Raw genomic sequence first — 26595 nt, forward strand, 5'->3', positions numbered from 1 at the left:
TCGCAGTGCAGTGACTATGGCAGAACGGGGCTAATCTGCGCATGCACCATTGCAGGCGCGTCGTACAAGTAAAAAGAGATTTGTGGTTTTGCACAGGTTCTAGAGACGCTTCCAGTCGCACTGGCAGACGCAAGGAGATTGACAAGAAGTGGGAGTTTCTGGGCGACAACTGACTGTTTTCTGGGAATGTTTAGAAAAACGCAGGCGTGGCCGTGCGTTTGCTGGGCGGGTATCTGACGTCAATACCGGGACCATCGTCGCAGCAATCATCGCACAGAATAAGTAACTACAGGACTGGTCTTGTTCTGCACAAAATGTGTTTGCTGCCGCTCGGCTGCACAGGCGTTCGCACTCCTGCAAAGCGAAAATACACTCCCCCGTGGGCGGCGACTATGCGTTTGCACGGCTGCTAAAAGTAGCTAGCGAGCGATCATCATGGAATGAGGGCCCATGTGAGATATAGATGCTCACCCACAGATTAGAAAGAGAATCACTCAAAGACTTTTGGGAGAGCAGGCAGTTCTTTCAAAAAGATACTTACCTGCTCACAAATGGGCAATAAAAGTCTGATGACAAAAATCATGGCATGCAATTAAAGGTTTGTAAAAGGAGCAGCCAGTAAACTGAGGTACCAGAAAGGAACAACCAAACAGAGACAATAATCAACAATGCTTGACAGGAAAAAAAGTAGGAACAAAAATTTTCATGAGGGGGCAAAAGGCCAAGGACTGCTATAGGGCCTGGAGCCCCTCTGTCTCGCATTTCGGGTCTTGGTTTACAACAGTTGTAACATGGGGGGTCATTCAGACCTGATCACTCGCTAGCTGTTTTTTGCAGTCCTGCATACGCATAGTCGCCGCCTACCGTGTATTTTAGCTGTGCAAGTGTGTGATCACATGTGCATCCGAGCGGTACAAAAAAAACTTTGTACAATTTCTGAGTTGCCCAGGACTTACCTCAGCCACTGCAATCACTTCACCTGTCCGGGGCCGGAGTTGACGTCATACACCCGCCCTGCAAACGATTGGACACGCCTGCGTTTTTTTCCGATCACTACCTGAAAAAGGTCAGTTGCCACCCACAAACGTCTTCTTCCTGTCAATCTCCTTGCAATCGGCTGTGCGAATGGATTCCTCGTAAAACCCATCACACAGCACCGCTTTCTACATGTGCAACGCGCCTGCGCATTGCAGTGCATACGCAGTTCTGACCTGATCGCAGCACTGCAAAAAACGATAGCGAGCGATCAGGTCTGAATTACCCCCATTGACTGTAGATATACAAAAAATCCCAACAGTATGTTCATTTTCGTTAGTGTTTCTCAGGTTGGCCAACCCCAGCTTCATTGTTTATTTTACTGTAAAAATATATTTATACATTATTAAATATTAACAACCAATTAGTACAATAGCTGTTAGACAGATACATTGGGGGAGATTCAATTCTTTTCACCCCTTTTCACACCCGTTCTGTTTCTGCCCTCAAGGGCGTGGTATCATTATTTCAGCTCGCTACCCACGAAGAAGGGAGGCACCCAACCCTTTACACAGCTAAACCTAATCACTATGGACGCAATATGTGCAATAACGGAGATCATTTTAGAAAGGAAATTGGGCGTGATATGTCATTTGAATCTCACCCATTGAATTATTCATCTTAAAAATTTACATTTTTCAGTCATTAACCTAGCTTTTATTCAGATTTATTATTTATTATTCAGATTTCACTGACAGCTTAATCTCATTTGATTGGGAGTATTTTTAAATCTATAGTCACTGCCTCACTGGTTACGGTATGTGCTGTACATCTATAGTCCCTGCCTCATTGGTTACAGTATGTGCTGTACATCTATAATCACTCCCTCACTGGTTACGGCATGTGCTGTACATCTATAGTCACTGCCTCACTGGTTATGGTATGTGCTGTACATCTATAGTCACTGCCTCACTAGTTACAGTATATGCTATACATCTATAGTCACTGCTTCACTGGTTACGGTATGTGCTGTACATCTATAGTCACTGCTTCACTGGTTATGGTATGTGCTGTACATCTATAGTCACTGCCTCACTGGTTATGGTATGTGCCATACATCTATAGTCACTGCCTCACTGGTTATGGTATGTGCCATACATCTATAGTCACTGCCTCACTGGTTACACTTACAGTATGTTTTATACATCTATAGTCACTGTCTCACTGGTTACGATATGTGCTATACATCTATAGTCACTGCCTCACTGGTTACGGTATGTGCTGTACATCTATAGTCACTGCCTCACTGGTTACAGTATGTGCTGTACAACTATAGTCACTGCCTCACTGGTTACGGTATGTGCTATACATCTATAGTCACTGCCTCACTGGTTACAGTATGTGCTGTACAACTATAGTCACTGCCTCACTGGTTACAGTATGTGCTATACATCTATAGTCACTGCCTCACTGGTTATGGTATGTGCCATACATCTATAGTCACTGCCTCACTGGTTACACTTACAGTATGTGCTATACATCTATAGTCACTGTCTCACTGGTTACGATATGTGCTATACATCTATAGTCACTGCCTCACTGGTTACGGTATGTGCTATACATCTATATCTGTGAAGAACAAATGGAAGAAATGGGTGAGCGTTTTCTAGAAAAGGGATATGAAAGAGCCCAAATACAAAATGCAAAAGGGAGAGCCTTGAATATAGAAAGACAGAGCCTTTTGGTTGAAAAAGAGAAAGATAAAACTACTGACCAATTTAATTGGTCTTTTATTAGTAAATTTAATTCCAATCATAAAGAAATTGACCACTAACCAACAAAATAACAGGTGGCGCTTGACAATCAAAAGAATTTAAAAAACATTTATTAATATACAATAATTAAAGTTACAGCACACTCCCGGGAGAAATGAAATAATATAACAATGTTTCACAATATATAAAACTTCACAATAGTAAAAAACTGTGCACTGTAAAGAAACTTCTTGTTCAATTCCTCAGGGAACTATTTATAATCTATGAACTTCAATGCACATGTTTATAAAAAATATGTATGTAACTGTGCCTGAAGGATTAACACTATGTTTGATACACTGTATTGCAAAACACATTTGAGGTGTAGAATTTATATCTGTGAATGATAAGTAAATAAATATAATATCATGTCATAAGTCACTCACGTCTTGGTGTGTCATAAGGTGCTGAATGCGTTACAGATCCCAAAAAATTGGATAATTTCTTTTTGAAGGTGGATGGGTAAATTTCCTCCGCTGGGCAGGAGCCTGTGATTTCCTTGCTCCCTGGTGTCGTCTCGCTTCGCTAACAGAGACACACACCAGAGCCACAGCGTTAAAGGTGATGCTGCACCGTGTAGTGTGCCTGAGTGGGCCGTGCAGGTAGATCTGTAAACCTCCGGTAACTCCGTCCTTGCAGACAGGAGGCTGTGGTGTTGGTTTTCCGGAGTGCACCCGACTACGCTGGGCAGGAGCCTATGTTGACCTTGCTCCGTGGTGTCGTCTTGCTGTTAGATGTGTGACGCGCACCAGAGCCTCAGCGGGTATAACGATGCTGCACCGTGATGTGTGCCTAAATGGCCGTGCAGGTAGATTGTGTTGCCTCCGGTACCTCCGTGCTTGCAGATGGGAGGCTGTGTAAGCTGGTTTTCCGGAGGTCGCCGGTCTGCGCCGGACTGCAAGGGAACAACACCCGTCAGTGCCTCTTCCCCAGATGACGTGGTCAGCCGCGGCAACGGGGATATGAGAGGGGGTGCAGATGCAAATGCTCCCGGTGTTATCACTGTGGAAGTGATCTTAACTGCACAAGTGTTGCGTGGGTGCAGCAACTGATGAAGATGTAGGTTCTTGTAAGAACAGCCTGTATCCTAACGCGTTTCAACGCCAGCAGGGCGTCTTTTTCTAAAGAAATTGAGGCTGTCTTCAAAAAAAACTGGAAGATCTTAAAACAGGACCCCATTATTGGCGTAAAATTACCAGCCAATCCCGTCTTTATATATAGACGAGCACCATCCCTTAAGGATAAATTGGTTAAGAGCTCTATTGATGAGGTCAGAAGGACCAGTATTAGAACAATTGGATTCCATCGATGCGGTCTCTGCACTATGTGTAAACTAGTTAAAGGTCCGAGTAAATTGAAGGAATTCCATGTAAAGGATAAGTCCTATAGTATTAAAGAATTCCTGACCTGCAATACGAAGAATGTTATCTATGGATTAGAATGCAAATGTGGTCTTGTTTATGTGGGGAAGACCAGTAGAAATTTAAAAGTGAGATTGGCCGAACACACCTATAATATTAGAAAGGGTCTGGAAAGCCATACTGTCTCTTCACACTTCAAAAAGTTCCATAATTCCAACCCAGCTGCTATTAAAGCCTTTTGGGGTATACAGGGAATTACCCCTTCATGGAGGGAAAAAGATGTTGAAATAAGACTTGCAAAGGCAGAGATGAGGTGGATCTACATGTTAAAAACACTGTCCCCGGGAGGGTTGAACGGGGACTTTGAACTTAAGTGGTTCCTGTAGATCCCCTCATTCTCTATGATCCTCCTTATTTATCAACCTTTTGTCATTATTCATTTTAAGATTAAAAATAACTCGGTGGATGTTTGACTAAATTATGTATGATATTTTGCTGCTATTTCCCTCACTCTGAGATTGTATCTTTAAAAATATTTTTATAAGATTTCCAAAGTTTTGATTCATATGTTTTTAATATGTTACTCCTATTTTATTTATTTTTTGGGTATGGATATACAATGGACCTACCTCCCAAATCTATTTGGACTATATTATGGCTGAGAACATTTTAAACTTGGAACTGGACTTAAGGATGCTGTTTTTCCGTGGAAACCGGCAGGTGGAACACAAAAGGAACTGCTGGAACGCATCTAACTTCCGGTTCCGGTCACGTGACTTCCGGTCGTGGGATTCGGCCAGTGGAACGCATAAGAGACTGCAGGAAGTAGCTATTGGAACGCATCTGACTTCCGGTTCCGGTCACGTGACTTCCGGTCGCGGCGGAAAACGTTTTTTTCGGCGGGAGGATTTCATTCACATGGACCTGGTTATGCAATTAGGTTAGAGGTATAAATATGTGTACTAGTGCCACTCACCACCATGCTTCTGAGGAAGGACCAAGAAGGTCCGAAACGCGTTAAGCAGGTGGTGCGAATTGATCTCTGGACCGTGGGCTGACTGATCCTGGTACTTCGACTTCCCTGGTACCGCTGTGGTGTCCGGAACCTCCGGTGCTTTCCCTTGTGCCATCTTGGGAGGGTAACTAGAAGATACCGCATTTCAGTTCTTCCCCACTAGCAGTGGTTATATGCTCATTGTTTTATGATGTTTGTAAGTGTTCTGTGTAAAATAAATATGTTATCCCTGTAAAAAAATGATCTGCACTATGACCTCTCCTTCTTTATTGAGAAAAAGAAGTATTCCATATTATTGAGGTTGTGTGGACAAGGGATACAAGAACACGAAGTATACACCAATCCAAGATTCTACTCCTGTCCAGCCATAAGGATACTTATGTAAGGACTCAATTTTAGTGTTTGCGCCTACTTTTAACGTTTGTTCTTTTTTGTGATACATCTATAGTCACTGCCTCACTGGTTACGGTATGTGCTATACATCTATAGTCACTGCCTCACTGGTTACAGTATGTGCTGTACATCTATAGTCACTGCCTCACTGGTTACAGTATGTGCTATACATCTATAATCACTGCCTCACTGGTTACAGTATGTGCTGTACATCTATAGTCACTGCCTCACTGGTTACAGTATGTGCTGTACATCTATAGTCACTGCCTCACTGGTTACAGTATGTGCTGTACATCTATAGTCACTGCCTCACTGGTTACAGTATGTGCTGTACATCTATAGTCACTGCCTCACTGGTTACAGTATGTGCTATACATCTATAGTCACTGCCTCACTGGTTATGGTATGTGCTATACATCTATAGTCACTGCCTCACTGGTTACAGTATGTGCTATACATCTATAGTCACTGCCTCACTGGTTATGGTATGTGCTATACATCTATAGTCACTGCCTCACTGGTTACGGTATGTGCTATACATCTATAGTCACTGCCTCACTGGTTACAGTATGTGCTGTACAACTATAGTCACTGCCTCACTGGTTACAGTATGTGCTATACATCTATAGTCACTGCCTCACTGGTTATGGTATGTGCTATACATCTATAGTCACTGCCTCACTGGTTACAGTATGTGCTATACATCTATAGTCCCTGCCTCATTGGTTACAGTATGTGTTTACATCTATAGTCACTGCCTCACTGGTTACGGTATGTGCTGTACATCTATAGGCACTGCCTCACTGGTTACGGTATGTGTTGTACATCTATAGTCACTGCCTCACTGGTTACGGTATGTGTTGTACATCTATAGTCACTGCCTCACTGGTTACGGTATGTGCTATACATCTATAATCACTGCCTCACTGGTTACGGTATGTGCTGTAAATATAAATTGCTATATTCCATGTTTGTTACTGGACTGACCGCACGAAATTTAGGGTAAAAGTAAATTAAATATTGGTTCATCAATACAGGTTATTTATTAAATGTTTATGAACGGAACACTTAGAGTTTTTTAAATAAATAAAATCAACCTGTATATTTGGCAATCTATATTAAAGAACATTTGGTAGTTATAATAAGACAATTTGTATTTAAAAAAATAAAAGTTTCACAAGTTTAGAACAGATACCATGGGCTAGATGCATCATCGCTTAGAAAGTGATAAAATGGAGAGTGAAAAAGTACCAGCCAGTCAGCTCCTAACTGCCTTTTTTCAAACACAGCCTGTGACATGGCAGGTAGGAGCTGATTGGCTGGCACTTTATCTCTCTCCATTTTACCACTTTTGAAGCAATGATGCATCTAGCCCCATGACTTTAGGAAGTAGCATGAAGGACCTACTCCTACAAACTCTCTCAACACGTTGCAGAAGTTCAGCACACCTGTGTGTTCTTGATGAACATGAAGTATCAGGATCTGCGTTAGGGGTTTCTGCGTCATGGTAGATATCAGATACGTTTTCAAACTGTGAAGTTGCGCTAAAGGTGTGCTCCGATGTCACAGCTGAAGCGGGCACAGTCACGACAAGCACCCTGAGCAATACCACCTGCTGGAGGAGGGCTTTCGTTGTGTCAGACTCCTTACTGAGCTTCTCAGCGAAATCACTGCGGAGGTGGGTGCTTCGTCAGGCAGATTCTTCAACAGCTAGAGTGTAGCAAGTTCATGGGGGGGTGGGGGGGCACACACACAGTCTTTGCCCACCTAGCAGAAATCATGGCGGGTGAGAGGGGCAACAGCTCCTCTGCTCCCTCGGTTCTTGTGCCCTTGGCTCAGCTTCATGCAACAAGACAGTGTATGCATAACTAGGAGTACACATTGCCAGCAGAGGGGTGAGTGCTAGCAAGCCGCTTGCATCGCTGCACTCGCCACAGGTTCTATTCCCACTCTATAGAGTGTCGTGGACACCCACGAGTGGGAATAGCCTGTTAGCCAGGATTCCGTCTGTCAGCGGTCGGGATTCTGGCATCGGTGTCCTGACCGCCGGGATCCCGACTGCCGGCAATGTAACTATATTCCCTGGTTGAGTACTGGGCTGTTCGTTGACTCAGGGCATCCGCTGGCATGTACCAACACCCTGCCACACCTCCGCCACCTGTGCGCACATATTCAGCCAAATAGATCAGTGTCACAAAGAGAAAGTCACAAGTCTGACATGACACGAATCAGATTCAGAGAAGGACAATTACTCAGCAGTTTTATGGACAAGGAAGTGCAGAAACTTATTCCATTTTAGATCTGCAAATATTACCAGCTGCTCGTTCCAGAATCCAATGTGTACCAAGAACAGTGTAATCTGAGCAACAGACTGCAGAATAGTTATGTAACAATGAATCATAGTTCTGTCAGTCCCCAAGATAAATGAACAATTCCAATAGACGACTGTGATAAGGCAGTTTACTTTTCATACAGTAGATGTGCTGTACAGTAATAGGCATACCTCCCAACATGACCCTCTCCAGGAGGCAATGGAGTTTCTATAATGGGTGCAGTGTGTGCGGTGCACACAGGCCCCTGAGTCCACAGGGGGCCCCCACCGCACCCATTTTTAAAATACTTACCCCTCCGAAGTCCAGCGCCGGCATCCGCAGCGCTATTAGAACTCCATGAAAACGGCTCAGCGGCCATTTTCACAGAGTTCTGCGCATGCGCAGTAGAGAAATCTCAGGGAAAATGGCCACCGCGTCATTTTCCCGGTGATCTGCGCATGCGCAGTAGAGTCTGAGCCATCTAGTGCTCAGACTTTACAGCGCTCCGGGCAGAGAGAAGGGGGCCCGAACGGAGGAGGCTGAACACGGGCCTCCACCTCTCTTAAAACGCCCCTGCCAGGAGGGAGACAATGCTCTGCTTCTGGACTTTTCTCTTAATGTATAATTGTCTGCACCTGTTTTGAACAGGATAATGGATAAGAAAGGTGTTTCAGCACAGGTGATGGCAATCATTAATTAAGAGGGAAGTCCAGGAGCAGAGCATTGTGTCCCTCCTGGAGAGGGTCATGTTGGGAGGTATGTATAGGTAAAACAGGAATCACAGTCTTTGCCATTAGTCTGTAGTGAATCCATAGGCTGCATTGTATATATTTATTACGCCCACAGAATGGCTGCTTGCAGGGTCACTTTCATATACTGTACATGAGATTGGAAATTTCCAGTAAGATTTTCAGATAGTCTGTCCAGAAAGCTTGACATAAAACATCTAACATTCAGGTATATTTTGCCTTACATCATCATTCCTGTCTTAGGAGAAGGGCAATGTCTTGTGACAAATGGGACAGAAAAAAAAGGTACAATCCGCTTCAGCTTGGCTGAAAAATAATTTAAACTGACTGGTTAAGCTTAAACCACTATTTTGGGTGACTGGATTTAGGGGTTTCTTGATCTAAGAGTTTAATCAATTTAATTTAGCAGAACAGTAAAAGAAGCATTAAAATAATAAACACCCCAGACAATTATTTTTGCATTTATATCAGGTATATACCAAACCCATAATTTAGTATTCTGCCGACTACTGAAGTGTTGCAAAAGATTCTACATAATTTACCTATGCAAATTAAGCATCTATCTACTGTGATGACTACCCACCGAAGACAGAAGTCCCAATTAGTCCCAAAGGGGACTGTGATTTGGGCCACTTTATCAATCTCTTAAAAGATTAGCTTTTCAGAGCTTGGCACCAATAGCAAATGCAGCTGTAACCTAAAGGCTACAGATCACCAGAGAGGTTTTTACGGGTCACTTCCCGATAGCCTAGAACAGCGGTTCTCAACCGCGGTCCTCAAGTACCCCCAACAGTTCATGTTTTTCAGATCTCCTCACAGGACTTCAAGTGAAATAATTTGTTTCACCTGTGGGTCTATTAAAATGTGTCACTGAGTAATAATTACACCTGTTCAACTGCTCTGTGACCTGGAAAACATGAACTGTTGGGGAGTACTTGAGGACCGAGGTTAAGAACCAATGGCCTAGAACACAGGTTCTCAAACTCGATCCTCTGGACCCCACACAGTGCATGTTTTGCAGGTAACCCACAGCAGATGCACAGGTGTATTAATTACTCACTGACACATTTAAAAAAGGTCCACAGCTGAAGCAAAATATTTCACTTGTGATTCTGTGAGGAGACCTGGAAAACATGCACCGTGTGGGGTCCCGAGGATAGAGTTTGAGAACCTGTGGCATAGAATATGCATGTGTGGCATGATAGCTGTCCATGAGCAGTAAATAACCAACAGAAAAAGGAGAGTAAAAGACATCTCATTGCTATACACCCTTCGCCAGAATGAGCTCTTATCGGATCCACTGTACCCAGGGCCGTAACTAGGGTGGTGCGACATGTGCCACCACACAGGGCACTGCAAGGCAGGGGGTGCTGTTCTGCAGCACCTGTCAATTTTCTGTTTTAATCAATCTCACTTGCAACTTTCTCCTCTTTAATCACCGGGATCACCTGGTTGACCCCATCTCACCCTCATGTCCCTAAGCACCTTCAGCCACACATTCCTTTATTTAAAGGCACACATTTCAAAAAGCTCTCAAACTGTACTTCCCAGACAGGAGAAAATAGCTCCATGAGTAAGGTGTCCGACTGTAATATGGAAGGTCATGGGTATGAATCTTGGGTAAGTGTTTTGAAATGTGTGCTTTAAATAAAGGAGAATGTGTCTGAAGGTCCTGTGTATGACTGTTAAGAAATGTGTGAATTAAAATAAAAGGATAATGTAACTAAATTATAAGGAGCTCTCAAAGTAAGTGCATAAATGGTGTCCCAATTCTTTCTTGGAAGTGTTCTGTAAGTACAGGTGTTCCACAAATATAAATATAGATCTATCATGTGGGAAGATCACTGAGCATCAGGTCTCGCCCTTATGTCCCTGTTTGAAAAATATGGGGAGGGCGTCAATGCTTTTTCTGGCACAGGGCACCAAAACTAGTTTTGGCTCTGGCTGTAGTGGCAAGAGATTTTTGCTAAATTGCCGTGCAAAGTAATTTATCACTACAGTATGCAGCAATTAGAAAGGTTTAAAATACTGAAATTATGTATCATAGCCCTACTTATTATCAAAACTAAGATCGAAATATAAAAGTAATACAAACAGAAGGACGCTATTTGATATAATAATAAACCATAATAAAGCCAAAAAGAAATTCATGATTAATGTAATTTTTCCATTGGTTTCAGCAATGACAACAGAATCACAAAGGTTACTGTAAAAAAATATAAACGCCAAAATGCACTAAAACTCACAAAACAACCAGCATAGAGTTCGCTTCCTTTTCTGGACAGAATGGGGGCAGGGGAATTTGCATATGCATCTTAAGTTTCTTAAAAATGATTATTTTTGGGATAGTTCATAAAGACAACCGTAAGTGCAAAAGTTCTACTTCCGTTACGCACAGTTTTATTCCAATCTGGTAAAGGTGATGGCCCAGAAAACTGGCATAATACCCCTCATTCTAGAAACTCCCCATTTATTCCCAGATTAGAGTACACGGGACGGAGGGAAAACAGAACTGCATTTTATCCCACCTTACTGAGCTCTATCCATAACAAAATTTCCAGCTTTGAGTGGAGGAGGCTTGTGAAGCAAAAAGATTTAAAAACTTACTGTTAGAAATCCTTATGGTCTTCTTGCGTCCAACTCTATCCAGGCCGATAGGCGTGCTCTGCGAGAATGCAAATGGTCGCAGGCGAGCGGAAACTGCTTTATACGGTGGCACCTTGTGCGAGGGAACCGGAGGCCGGGGAATCGGCTACAAACAGGACACAGAACAAAATATAATCCATTAATATAGACAAATAACGATGGAGAAATCTACAACTCCTCTTTGAGCCTACACTAAACTGTATATTTACAGGGAAACTCTTGACAAGTACAAAACCTTAAATAATAAAATATGGGTGTGGTATGGAAGGTAGATAGTAACTAGGTTGACCACTATTGGTCGACAGTAACTAGGTCAACAGGGTTTCTAGGTAGACAGGGTCTTTAGGTCAAGAAAGGTTGGTGATTCCGCACCAATTGTGTAAATTCAGGTCGACAGGTCAAAAGGTCAACATGAGGTTTTTATGTTTTTTTGGTGTCGTTTTCTTCGTAGAGTGACCGGGATCCCCAATTAGTGCACCGTGTTCCCTCACATGGCGACCGAGCTTTGCGCAAGGTGCCTCACTGCGCTCGGCACAGATTACCATTCCAATCGTAGTCCACGTGGATCGTTAAGTATGAAAAGGTTCAAAAAAAGAAAAAATCGTGAAAAACTCATGTCGACCTAGAACATGTCAACCTGGAGACCCTGTCGACCTAGAAACACTGTCGATCTAGTTACTGTCGACCAATAGTGGTAGACCTAGATAGTGTCGACCTAGAGACCGGATCCCATAAAATATACAGCACAGAACCAAAATGAAGGCCAACTCCATACTACATGAAGACAATAGTGTCAAGATTATGCTTAATGCCGTATACTTAAGACAGATTTAAAAAAGAACCTATGATCAGATCCGCATCTACCGATATAGATTTTGTTGACCTTATTTTATGACTTATTATTTATCAATGTAATCGCCATAATTTAAGTATGAGCAACAAAGCTACCTTTGGTTTTATAAATGCAACACAGGAATGTATAGTTTGGTAAAGGACTATGATATGAGTCAACTGAAATTTTACTAACAGTTGTAGACACAAAAAATTGTGGAATTGCTCAAACTAAACAAAAAAAATAAATCTAAAAAAGCTAAATTGTGGTGGGCAGAATGTGACAAAATGGCATTCAATGTATAAAAAATAAAAATACAGTAACTATTTACTTTATATGACAAAAAGATTCAAAAAGTTTCCTAGCAAATGTTTCAAATATATGATGTAAGTTGCATTTTTGGAACAGCCAGAAATGCAATTCTAGTGTGAAACTAAGGGGGGAAATTTGCCAAAGAGAGAGATACAAAGTACCAACCAACCAGCTCCTAACTGCCATGTTACAGGCTATGTTTGAAAAACGACAGGAGCGGACCGGTTGGTACCTTATCTCTCTACAAGCTTTTATAAAATATCCGGCTTAAAAACATAAGTAACAAGATAATTTAATGATGTAACCAGCAAAAAAAGTGTTCAAACTGCTACTATAGTTATTCATTTCTGTATTGCTGCTAAGCATTAAAATGTGACATTTCACATTCTGCAGCCTGCAAATTGACAGTATCGGAAACACGTGTTAGAAACCCAATGTCATTACAGTTGATCATCACCTAAAACAAAAACTTACAGTCACCAAGTTTTACAGCCAGTGAGCTCAATATTTAAATATGTATAACAATACACAACACAATAAAAAATACAGATAACGCACCTGGTGGGAAAAAGTAATCAATATACTACATATTTCTCCGGGTAATATCAAGTCAAGTTTATTAAAAAGGATTAGTACAAATTACTTGTAACATTATTTCATGCAGATTCTCACCAGCCCAAAATCAATACATCTCCTTTTGATCATATCTAATGTTTAAAGGTAATTTTTTTTTAGGAAGAAATACATTTAAAAAAATAAAAATAAAATAAATAAATCAGGAAAGGGAAGAAACTTGAGAAGGTTTAAGAGCATGCAGGAATTATTGTGAGAGAGGACGGAAATGATCAGAAGATCAATGTTAGAGAGGGCCATTCAAGAGGAGAGAAGATTCTGAAGGCCATCGATTTGGTAGAGTTCATGCTCCAAGTCTTACTTGTTGAACCAGATCTCCACCTTCGTCTTCGCTTGTCCCATAAAAGCTGACCCCACCTATCACAGAAATAGGTCTTCTCTTACAGTTGCTTTGAAACTCCACGCTAGGCTGACGACCCTTTGGCTCCACACTAAATGATCGTGAAGGGAAATTACACTTCCCACCACCAGTGCCTTGGCAATCTGTGGGCACAGAGTCCTCTGGGATAGAGAAACTGCGGATGGCCATCTGACCATAGTCTGAAACGGGCCTTGGCCGACACCGACTTTTTCCACATGCCCATTTCCGGGACGCCACTTTTTGAGATTCAGCCTTTTCTTCATCCTGAACTGGAGATTTTGTTGGCGAGGCCTCGGTTGGAACCTTTTTTAAAAGTTGAACAATGCAAGTGAGGTGACCTGGTGAATGTCAAGTCCGTTAAACATAACAAAAAAATACTCAAAGAAGGGTCGAATTACAAATAATGAGGAAGAGTGCCCCAGGGTATACACTAGTGAAAACTACCAATCCGCATCACTGAGTAAAGCGGTAAAGGACGACCAAAGCCTTCCAAACAGATGATAATCCTAGCACACTTCTAGAATCACTTCTTTTCATTGGTACTGATTAAAGAGGTTTTTTTTGGGCACGGCCGCCACTAGAGTGCGCCTGATGGCAGCAATTCAATTGTTCTGCCGTTTGGGCGCCCACAGAGCTCACATTTTTTTCTCGCAGCCTCCTGAGGTGCATGGCAAAATGTGTTGAAACTTGGTACTTTGGGCGTCCAAACGGGAGTTTGGGTGCAACATGCGCAATATGACTGAGCAACAAACAATTGAATTGTGACTATTGTTTGGGCGTCTAAAAAGTCCAGTTTAGACAGGATTTTTAGACACCAAAAACAATTGAATTGGCCCCAAAGCACCTTTGCTGATGGAAATAACACTCATTTTTATGAAGTCATTTATGAAATCAGCCTTTTATGACGGCTGATATAGTACTACCATTCTGTAAAAACAACAACTGAACAGATCAAGATCCTTTTTATAAATATATAAAACAAAATAATTTGCAACAAAAGCTTTATTTAAACTCAATGACAGGATACGGACAAAATAATTTAAAACCATTGCAAAAGAAATATTAAAGAAATCCAGTCAGTAACAAATCTTCCCCTAATGGAGGTCTTAATTACTCAGGATTAAAAAAACAACAACACCAACCTCCAAAACACACACAAGCACACCAAGATCCAATAACTAGTTGCCACTTTCTGCAGGCTAGTCAAATCAAGTGGTGAAGACGAGCACACTGTCATTACCTTTTTATCTGCAACTGGCAACGGGGTCCCACATACACACTGAAAAAACAGGCTCCCGAATGTCGGCATCCCAGCCTCCGACCATTTAATGGTAAGTAATTCCACAGGACAACTACACACAACAAACCAGAGGCTCCAGCTCCTAGTTATTGGCTCATTGTGCTTGCAGGTGGACTTTGCACCTTTCACAGAGCAGCTGTAAGTGGTTAACTCGTTACATACCTGTCCACACAAGAGCTTAACCACAGAGATAATAGATCATGATACGCACGTTGTACAAGGAATAACCTGGCAACATCTAGTTGCATATCCGTTATTTGTCACTAGAACACACTTCTGCACCATGTAGATATAAATGTAAGAGTTATATGCACTCTGATATACCCACGCCTTGGTTAAAGGCATGGGTATATCAGAGCGTGACGGCACACTCAAGAGTGGTAGATCTGTCTTCTAAAATAGCCCCCGTTGTGACAAAATAGGGTGAAACATACAGCATACAGCAGAAGGAAAACATTGGTCAGAACAGGCTGTTTCATTTGAATTATTAAGAAAGAAACATGTAACTGGATAACAGTGTACTGTAACTCAAGTGAAAAAATAAAAGAAAAATAGTTTTCATTTTTCAGCCAGAAAAGTGTACGTCTGTCACTGAAGCGGCTTCTTATCGGTCACTGGTCTCTCTGTGACGGATGTTGTTGCTTACAGTTGGATGTGTTTACAGATAGTAATGTGACAGCTGGAAGTAGCACAAGTGTGCCATTGCGCTGGAAAGCGTGCGGTTGTTGGTAAACAATGCATGACCATGTGATCTAATGTGTGCACTCATGTTACAGAGTTCTCTGTCATATATATATATATTTTATTATTTTTTTGCACAATATTGTCATTTATACAATGGTGTGATATAAGGACAGAAATCCCACTAGCATGATTGGACACAGTAGATCACATGACCATGCATTATTTCCAAATGACCGCTCACTTCTCAGTGTACCCGCACTCCTGAGCTATTTCCAATGGTAATAAATATAGAATAGGTTACAGCGCTATAAATTTAAATAAAAACACAGTTTAATAAATTAAAAAGACATGAAATTGTCATACTGGTGGACTAAAAAGTAACAAGCTTAAAGCTAAGGAAATTATCCATAGTATAATATTTTGGTCGAAGGACAAAGCTGCCTGGAAGCAGCAAAACGCGTCAGAAGCCAGTGTACACGCTGCAATTTTAGAGCCCTTTTGTTCCCTTATTTCCATCCGGTAATTTCCTTTGGATTTTGGACACCAAACCACTTGGCAACTTACAAGGCTGATCAAGCTACTGTGGACCAAGGATACTGACTTTATTGGAATCCTATTGCTTCATGGACCATCGCTACAGGATCCTATGCTTTGGAACACACAGCCGGTAATTCCACCATCATTGGAAGTTTACATACCAATCTGCCTATTGACATGAACTGTCCATCCATATAAAAGGGACACGGTCGTTTTCAATCTGCAGCTGGCACTTATTATATTATACTATTGATAATTTCCCTATCTTTAAGCTTGTTACTTTTTAGTTCAACAGTATGAATTTCATGTCTTTTTAATTTATTAAACTGTGTTTTTATTTAAATTTATAGTGCTGTAACCTATTCTATATTTATTACCTTTTGGGGAGACTGACTATCTCCCATTATACAGCAGCTAGAGAAACACCCATTACAGCGCCTGCATTTATATACTTGGTATATACTTCTATTTCCAATGGTAGACCGCTGCATCACTAACAAAGACACTGCTCACAGACAAGCAGCATATCTCCACCTCACTGACAGCGGCGCATCCCGGCCTCACTAAGGGGTAAATGCAGTGGTGGGATTAAGCCGGTTCGCACCGGTTCAGGAGAACCGATACCTAATGTTAGGTATGGTTCTGAGAACCGTTTGCTAATGAGCGCCGCCCGCCAGAACAGACCGGCGACTGCAACAGGGCCGAGCATCTCTGTTTGTGAACCACTGTGGAGTTCCGCTGCGCCCGGCCCTGGCCTGCTAATTCCTCCTCTCCCTAGTGTTTCGGGTCCTGACAAGCGCAGTAAGCATGTCATGACGCTGAGAGAGGGTGGGCCGGGCACGGAGGAACTCTGCAGTGCTACACAGAGATGCTCGGCCCTGTTGCGGTCTGTGCAGGCGGGCCGGGTGTGACTGCGGGCGGCAGCTCAGGCTAAGCTTTTTCCCCCTCTGCTAGTCCCACTTCACTGCAAAGGGGATACTGGGGGGCATTGGTGCCTGGACACACGATGGCAGATACTGGGGGGGGGGGGGGGGGAGACTACTGGACACCTGATGGGGGATGCTGGGGGGACTGGACAATGAGGGATACTGGGGGGACTGTCACGAAGAAGTTGGAGCATCGTTCGTGATGGTTTAACTTAGGTGTTGTGCGTATAACTGCACGGAATGTTACAAGAAAGGAGGAAATAATAAGATTTTAAACCTACCGGTAAATCTTTTTCTCGTAGTCCGTAGAGTATGCTGGGGACTCCGTAAGGACCATGGGGATCGACGGGCTCCGCAGGAGACATGGGCACTTTAAGAAAGACTTTAGATCTGGTGTGCACTGGCTCCTCCCTCTATGCCCCTCCTCCAGACCTCAGTTAGAGAAACTGTGCCCAGAGGAGACGGACAGTACGAGGAAAGGATTTTTGTTAATCCATGGGCAAGATTTTATACCAGCCAACACCATCCACACCGTATAACTTGTGATATACTATCCAGTTAACAGTATGAAAACGACATAGCATCAGTCCAAGACTGATGAGACTATAACATAACCCTTATTTAAGCAATAACTATATACAAGTCTTGCAGAAGTAGTCCGCACTTGGGACGGGCGCCCAGCATCCTCTACGGACTACGAGAAAAAGATTTACCGGTAGGTTTAAAATCTTATTTTCTCTTACGTCCTAGAGGATGCTGGGGACTCCGTAAGGACCATGGGGATTATACCAAAGCTCCCAAACGGGCGGGAGAGTGCGGATGACTCTGCAGCACCGATTGAGCAAACAGGAGGTCCTCCTCAGCCAGGGTATCAAACTTATAGAACTTTGCAAAGGAGTTTGAACCCGACCAAGTAGTAGCTCGGCACAGCTGTAGCGCCGAGACCCCTCTGGCAGCCGCCCAAGAATAGCCCACCTTCCTAGTGGAATGGGCCTTGACCGATTAAGGTAACGGCAATCCCGCCGTAGAATGCGCCTGCTGAATCATGTTACAGATCCAGCGAGCAATAGTCTAATTTGAAGCAGGGGCACCAATCTTGTTGGTTGCATACATGATAAACAGTGCTTCTGTTTTTCTGACTGTAGCCGATCTGGCCACGTAAATTTTCAAAGCCCTGACCACATCAAGGGACTCGGGATCCTCCAAGTCACGCGTAGCCACAGGCACCACAATAGTTCATATGAAAGGATGAAACCACTTTTGGCAGGAATTGAGGACGGGTCCGCAATTCCGCTCTATCCATATGGAAAACCAGATAGGGGCTTTTATGTGATAAAGCCGCTAATTCCAACACTCGCCTAGCCGAAGCCAAAGCTAATAACATGACCACCTTCCAAGTGAGATTTTTCAACTCCACCGTTTTAAGTGGTTCAAACCAGTGTGACTTAATGAAACTTAACACCACGTTAAGGTCCCAAGGCGTCACCGGAGGTACAAAAGGAGGCTGAATATGCAGTGCTCCCTTCACAAAAGTTTGTACTTCAGGGAGAGAGGCCAATTCCTTTTGAAAGAAAATGGATAAGGCCGAAATCTGAACCTTAATAGATCCTAATTTGAGGCTGAAATTCACTCGTTTGCAGGAAGTGAAGGAAACGGCCCAAATGGAATTCTTCCGTAGGAGCATTCCTGGCCTCACACCAAGAAACATATTTTCGCCATAAACGGTGATAATGTTTAGATGTCATGTCCTTCCTAGCCTTTATTAGCATAGGAATGACCTCATCCGGAATACCCTTATCCGCTAGGATCCGGCGTTCAATCGCCATGCCGTCCAACGCAGCCGCGGTAAGTCTTGGAATAGACATGGCCCCTGTTGCAACCGGTCTTGTCTTAGAGGAAGAAGCCACTGATCTTCTGTGAGCATTTCCTGCAGATTCAGATACCAGGTCCTTCGTGGCCAATCTGGAACAATGAGGATTGTTCTCATTCCTCTCCCTCCTACCATTCTCAACACCTTGGGTATGAGAGGAAGGGGGGAAAAACATAGACCGAATGGAACACCCATGGTGTCACTAGGGCATCTACAGCTACTGCCTGAGGGTCTCTTGACCTGGTGCAATACCTCTGTAGCTTCTTGTTGAGGCGGGACGCCATCATATCTATCTGTGGCAGTTCCCACTGACTTGCAATCTGTGCGAAGGCTTCCTAAAGAAGTCCTCTCTTGGATGCAGGTCGTGTTTGCTGAGGAAGTCTGCTTCTCAGTTGTCCACTCCCGGAATGAACTGCTGAAAATGCGCTTACATGATTTTCCGCCCAGCGGAGAATCCTGGTGGCTTCTGCCATTTCCTCTCTGCTCTTTGTGCCGCCTTGGCGGTTTACATGAGCCACTGCGGTGATGCTGTCTGACTGGATCAGAACCGGTAGGTCGCGAAGCAATGTTTCCGCTTGAAGAAGGGCGTTGTATATATGGCCCTCAGCTCCAGGATGTTGATTTGAATACAAGTTTTTTTGACTTGACCCAAAGACCTTTGAAGTTTCTTCCCTGTGTGACTGCTCCCCCACCTCGGAGGCTCGCGTCCGTGGCTACCAGAATCCAGTCCTGGATGGCAAATCTGCGACCCTGCAGAAGGTGAGCACTCTGCAGCCACCATAGGTGAGACACCCTGGCCCTAGGGGACAGGGTGATTAACTGATGCATCTGTAGATGTGATCCGGACCACTTGTTCCGTAGATCCCATTGGAAAGTCCTCGCATGGAACCTGCCGAAGGGAATGGCCCCGTAAGATGCCACCATCTTTCCCAGGACCCAAGTGCAGTGATGCACTGACACCTGTTTTGGCTTTAATAGGTTTTTTTACCAGAGTCATTAGTTCCTGGGCCTTCTCTATCGGAAGATAAACCCATTTCTGGTCCGTATTCAGAATCATACCCAAGAAGGGCAGACGAGTCATAGGAACCAACTGTGACTTCGGGATATTGAGAATCCAGCCGAGTTGCTGTGACACCTTCAGCGAAAGTGACACGCTGTTCAACAACTGCTCTTTTGATCTCGCCCTTATTAGGAGATCGTCCAAGTATGGGATAATTGTGACTCCTTGCTTGCGTAGGAGCACCATCATTTCCGCCAATTACCCTGAAATTGGTAATGACAATACTGTACCGTAATTCTAAGGTACGCCTGATGGGGTGGATAAATGGGAACATGAAGGTATGCAGCCTTTATGTCTAGATACACCATAAAATCCACCCCTTCCAGGCTGGCGATGATCGCTCTGAGCGATTCCACCTTGAATTTGAACCTTTTCAAGTATAGGTTCAGAGATTTTAATTTTAAAATAGGTCTGACCGAACCGTCCGGTTTCGGGACTACAGCCAAGGTTGAGTAATATCCCCTTCCTTGTTGAAGGAGGGGAACCTTGAGCACCACCTGTTGGAGATACAATGTGTGAATTGTATTTAATATCATCTCCCTTTCTGGGGGAGAAGCCGGTAGGGCCGATAAGGAAAACCGGCGAGGAGGCACCTCTTCGAATTCCAGCTTGTAACCCTGAGAAACAATTTCTATTGCCCAAGGATCCACCTGTGAGTGAACTCAGATGTGGCTGAAGAGTCGAATACGTGCTCCCACTGGGGCTGACTCCCTTAGCGGAGCCCCAGCATCATGCGGTGGATTTAGTAGATGCCGGGGAGGACTTCTGTTCCTGGGAACTAGCTGTGCCCTGCGCCCTTACCTCTGGTAAGAAAGGATGCTCCTCGTACTTTCTTGTTTTTCTGCGACCGAAAGGACTGCATTTGATAATGTCGTGCTTTCTTAGGCTGTGAGGGAATATAAGGCAAAAGATCAGATTTACCAGCTATAGCTGTGGAGACCAGGTCCGAGAGCCCTTCTCCACACAATTCCTCACCCTTGTAAGGTAAAACCTCCATATGCCTCTTTTAGTCGGCATCACCTGTCCATTGCATGTTCCACAGGACACGTCTAGCAGAAATCGACATAGCGTTGACTCTAGAACCCAGTAGACCAAAAGCATCTTTTATATATCCTAGGGTCAATAACATGGTAACCTTATCTAGGGTTTCAATCTCCGCTGATAAGGTATCTGTCCACGCTGCTACAGCGCTATAAACCCCTGCCAACACAATCGCCGGTCTGCGTAGTGTACCAGAATGTGTGTAAATGGACTTCAAAGTACTTTTCTGCATGCTATCTGCAGGATCCCTGAGGGTAGCTGTATCTTGGTATGTCAGCGCTACCTTTTGGGTAAACGTGTCAACGCCTTGTCCACCCTAGAGGAAGATTCCCATCGTGCCCTAGCAGGGAAAGGATACGCCATGAGAATTCTTTTGGGAAACTGCAGTTTCCTGTCTGGAGATTCCCGCTCTTTTTCACACAATTCATTTGGTTCATGAGAGGGGGGAAATGTTATCTCAGCTTTCTTCCCCTTAAACATGTGTACCCTCGTGTCAGGGACAGATGGGTCATCAGTGATATGCAAAACATCTTTTATTACAATAATCATATATTGAATACTTTTCTGCCAGTTTTGGCTGTAACTTTGCATCATCGTAGTCGACACTGGAGTCAGACTCCGTGTCGGTATGAGTGTCTATTATTTTGGATAGTGGGCGTTTTGAGACTCTGAAGGCCCCTGCGACACAGGGACAGACATGGGTAGATTCCCTGTCTGTTCTCTAATCTTTTGTGCAATAAATTTACCTCAGCACTTAATTCCACATATCCAGTCAGGTGTCGGCGTTGTCGACGGAGACACCACACACACACACACACACACACACATTTGCTCCATCTCCTCCTTAGAAGAGCCTTTTACCTCAGACATGTCGACACACACGTACCGACACACCACACACTCAGGGAATCCTCTTATCTGAAGACCGTTCCCCCACAAGGCCCTTTGGAGAGACAGAGAGAGAGTATGCCAGCACACACCCAGCGCTAATACCCCAGGAAAAACACACAATGTGTTTACCCAGTAGCGCTGTAATACTATTATTTGCTGCCAATTATGTGCCCCCCCCCCCCTCTTCTCCGAAACCCCCTTTCACCGTGGATAAGCAGGGGAGAGTCCGGGGAGCTTCCCCTCAGCTGTGCTGTGGAGAAAATGGCGCTGGCGAGTGCTGAGGGAGAAGCCCCGCCCCCTCGGCGGCGGGCTTCTGTCCCGCTTAAATATAATAAAAACTGGCGGGGGCTCTTTATATATACAGTGCCTAGCTGTATATATATCTCTTTTGCCAGAAATGAGGTTTATATTGCTGCCCAGGGCGCCCCCCCCCTGCGCCCTGCACCCTTACAGTGACTGCCGTGTGTGAGGTGTGTGGGAGCAATGGCGCACAGCTGCACTGCTGTGCGTTACTTCAGTGAAGATCTGAAGTCTTCTGCCGCCTCTGAAGTCTTCTTTTTCTTCTCATATTCACCCGGCTTCTATCTTCCGGCTCTGTGAGGAGGACGGCGGCGCGGCTCCGGGACGAACTCCAGGGTGAGACCTGTGTTCTGACTCCCTCTGGAGCTAATGCATGGTGTCCAGTAGCCTAAGAAGCAGAGCCTTGAAACTCACAGAAGTAGGTCTGCTTCTCTCCCCTCAGTCCCTCGATGCAGGGAGCCTGTAGCCAGCAGAGCTCCCTGAAAATAAAAAACCTAACAAATATACTTTCTGTCATGAAGCTCAGGAGAGCTCCCTGAGGTGCACCCATCTCCTCTGGGCACAGTATCAAACTGAGGTCTGGAGGAGGGGCATAGAGGGAGGAGCCAGTGCACACCAGATCTAAAGTCTTTCTTAAAGTGCCCATGTCTCCTGCGGAGCCCGTCTATCCCCATGGTCCTTACGGAGTCCCCAGCATCCTCTAGGACGTAAGAGAAATTACTTGTAGGTATATTTTTTACTTTATTTTGACTTATTTTAATTGTAATTATTGCCTACTTTTTATTCTATAATTCTACAGAACCTGTTGTTAATTTAATTGAATCCCACCACTGGGTAAATGTATCATTACCGAGGTGAAGCAGGGAGGGACATTGACAAGATGTACAAACAAGCGGGCTAGTGAAATCTCCCCCCTCCGGTGATGCCCCCCCCTGAGTACACAGCGCATCAGCTCAGGGCTGATGCACTGTGTCTCCCTGCCTGGCCGTCTCCTCTGCGCAAGCACGGGATCTCGCTACTCATGTGAGATCCTCTGTGCAGTCAGGAGCCGGCACCCGCCACAGCCAGGGATACCTCTCTTCCTGCTGTGGAGATAGGGCAACGCCACTTGCAGCTGTTTAAATCGACAGCAGCATGTGTTGGAATGGTCAGCGATGCCAACTGTCCGTACATTGGCCCCTCATATCGGCCTGCTATCTTTTAGATAGCAGCGCCGATATGGACAGAGGCTTATTCGCACCTGTCACTGAGCCTGCACCGCTGCAGTAATACGTGGGGGAGAAGCTGTATCAGTGCACATAACGTGCACTGATACTTCTTCTCCCCCATAACAATCATTCATATATTTACCCCTAAGACCCCTATTTACTACAATATTAATTTCAAATGCAGTTGTAGTGTGATATTTTCACCTACATTCGCACTATAATGTATCAAAATTCTCATGCAGGTACACAGCTTGCGAGAAAACTCTGTCCATGCGAATCCCCTCCGCACACTTAGCTAGGCTCCATGTCTCTGCATTAAGTTTAAAATAAAATAAAAAATGAAACCATCGGGGGTGGGGGATGAGAACCACTAGGTCTGCACCATCAGGTTATGCCACCATATAGTCTCTATGGGTGCGGTATGTGTGAAGACCGCCGGTCACATCCCGTCTCTACAGCACTTCACATGTGGACTAGATTCTGCCCTGGATATTCTAGGTCATCCAACAACCCACAAGTACCACACTGACATGTAAATAAGTGCACCACGTGGCCTGTTTTCTTGAACATGATTTCTGTGCTACTTAAGAACAAAATACTGTTTAGCAATTCTAGGAAAATAAACTTATACAAAAAAAGTCACTATTACACCACTCTCTCTCATGTCCTAGTATATTTCTCTACTTCGATATTAAGCAATGTCTGACACAAGAGAGGCAGCACTTCTGCATTCCCCTCTTATTGAGCCAGACTCCGATGTAATGCATTTGCGCACTGGGGGGGTCATTCCGAGATGATCGCTCGCTAGCTACTTTGCAAACACATAGTCGCCGCCATCAAGGGAGTGTATTTTCACTTTGTAAGTGTGCAAACGCGTGTGCTGCCGAGCGGGACGAAAAAGTTTTTTGCAGTTTCAGAGTAGCTTTGGACTTACTCAGCCCTTGCGATCACTTCAGCCTGTCCGGTCCCGGAATTGATGTCAGACACCTGCCCTGCAAACGCCTGGACATGCCTGCATTTTTCCAACCACTCCCAGAAAACGGTCAGTTGACACCCATAAACGCCTTCTTCCTGTCAATTTCCTTGAGATCGGCTGTGCGAATGGAATCTTCGCTAAATCCATCGCCCAGCACCGATTCTCTATGTACCTGTACGACACGCCTGCGCATTGCAGTGCCGCTTTTTTACCTGATCGCTGAACTGAGAAAATCGGCAGCGAGCGATCAACTCGGAATGACCCCCTATACGCAGCTAGAATATGCAAATGCTGCCACCTTGTCCACTCACACACTTCACTGACATTTATAGAAACACAAGCCTAATTTCACTATTTCAATGGGTTTATGTCTCCTTTGGATGTAGTGTGGACTGAAAACAGTGAACTGATCCATACTATAACATTTCTCAATATATAAATGTGTCAAGGAGGCAATGCACAGAGTATGCAAGAGATTATATTTATAAATGAAACGCCACATTATTTACAAATGATCTGGTAACATGACGACAGTGCAGCATATAGGCATTCTACGAGCTGTCCTAGAGTAGCCTACTTTTTCCAAGGTCACGGTCAGGCCAGACTAATCACTCAGCACTAATGTTATTGGACATCAATTTGATTTTCCCTTTAGATTAAGCCAGCAAATACAAGACAGTTTAAACTGCAATGAGGAATAATGTAGTCTCACAAATGCATTATTAACTATGAATGGTAGTTGCACTTGCAAGTTGTAACCTATAGATTTCATAACGGACTGGTTTGTTAGCCTGTGATTATTCTGCCCAGGACGAATTATTTTCATTAAAAAGAGTTTATCCATTTTTACATAATCTTCTCTTCAGAATATAGCATACAGGTGGCCCAACTGGCCTACTTATTAAAATGTTCCATACGGGGAAGAGGGGTTTCTGGAGGTACGTACTAGGGGTCTATTCATGTAGCAGTGAAAACTGTGGAGAAGTGAGCCAGTGGAGAAGAAACAATCAGCATTGAAGTAACATTTATAATTTGCAGACTATAATATTATACAGAACAGCTGATTGGTTGCCATGGGCAACTTCTCCACTGGCTCACTTCTCCACTCTCTTCACTGCTTCGTGAATAGACCCCTCAGCCTCAAAAAGTGGTAAAGTGGAGAGTGATAAATTTATCACTCTCCACTTTATCACTTTGAGCAGGCCTGGTCAACCTGTGGCTAGTAGTCTTTTAACAGAAGTGAAAAAGCCCTAATAAAAAGGGAACGTCTAGTAAGTGTTCTTAAAATACATTGATGTGTAAATGACGATATCCTCACTTCCTGGCATTTCTGCTTTTTAATCACTCAACAACTGGTCAATGCAAATGTTATTTCCCAACAATGCTGCTTCATTGAGCAGTGCTGACATGTTACCTTTTTGTAGCGGATACCCATATACGACATTCTTACCCAAACGTGGGGTGAGGTATAGAAACACAGGACACCCTAGCTGATTCACAACAACAGGCATATAAATCTGTGTAACCAACCTGGTTTTGCCTTGTAAATGTTTTCTGCTTTAAAAATACGGGCAGACAGAAAGTTCTGCACCTCCGGGAGCTCACAGACTATCACAATCAGCCCCAAAACTAGGTACACACTTAAAAGATTTATCTGCCGACCCACGATTGTGCCGACAGAGTGGCCAATTAGGTAAGGTAAGCTATACACACTTACCAATCAGCCAATCGATATATTGGGTCAGACGGCACTGTCAGCGATCCCTGCAACCAGTACACGGGAGTCGGCGGGCCGCCCATACACACATATAGACGCACAAATATGTTTTTCAGGTATAACTGACATCAGCTGTGTCCAAAGAAGTATCAGGTGTACACACTTTACTGATCCGTTCATCGATATAACAAGCGATATATCGATCAGTGTGTACCTAGCATAACCACTCGAGGCACACATTAGAAGAATCTTGCGCCCTCCTATGAAAGGGGAAACAAAACCCTCTATCTTTCAAGAATTTACTTTTTTTATATAGGACAATATATTTATAGACTCAAATGTACACAGAGGCGCACAGATAAATCCAATTATCATATCTTACGTCCGATACATTCCGTAAAGACGGCCATCTTTAAATAGTCTCCTTTGTACCAGGAGGTAACAGAAAAGATAATTGAAACATGAAAATGGGGTATAATACTAGTAGCAAAACAAACTAAAAAAACGTTTTTTTAAAAAAAAAAGGTGTGAAAATTAAATTGTGACGTTCTCTCTAAAGCAACATGAGAAACCCAACATAATATTTTCCAGCTCTGCCAGAGAAGCTGTTATTGCCATACTGTTTACTAATATGATGAGTAACGTGTTAATGAGGGAAGATAAAGTGCGAGAAGAGCCAGCA

General features: G+C 43.8%; 1 protein-coding gene across 4 annotated transcripts in view; it reads right to left on the bottom strand.

The window, feature by feature from the left end:
• Positions 1 to 26595, bottom strand: part of SPATA13 (spermatogenesis associated 13) — a 133675-nt gene that overhangs the window by 75033 nt on the left and 32047 nt on the right. For 3 of the 4 annotated variants that reach the window (XM_063951678.1, XM_063951680.1, XM_063951679.1), the window contains exons 3-4: positions 13344 to 13706; positions 11227 to 11371 (exon numbers count right to left, since the gene is read on the bottom strand). In XM_063951678.1, the coding sequence (XP_063807748.1) occupies positions 11227 to 11371; positions 13344 to 13706 (508 nt within the window). The remainder of the gene's footprint in view (positions 1 to 11226; positions 11372 to 13343; positions 13707 to 26595) is intronic. The other variant, XM_063951681.1, reaches the window with a different exon arrangement.

Source organism: Pseudophryne corroboree, chromosome 2, assembly GCF_028390025.1.
Source record: "Pseudophryne corroboree isolate aPseCor3 chromosome 2, aPseCor3.hap2, whole genome shotgun sequence".
In the NCBI taxonomy this organism is placed as follows: domain Eukaryota; kingdom Metazoa; phylum Chordata; class Amphibia; order Anura; family Myobatrachidae; genus Pseudophryne; species Pseudophryne corroboree.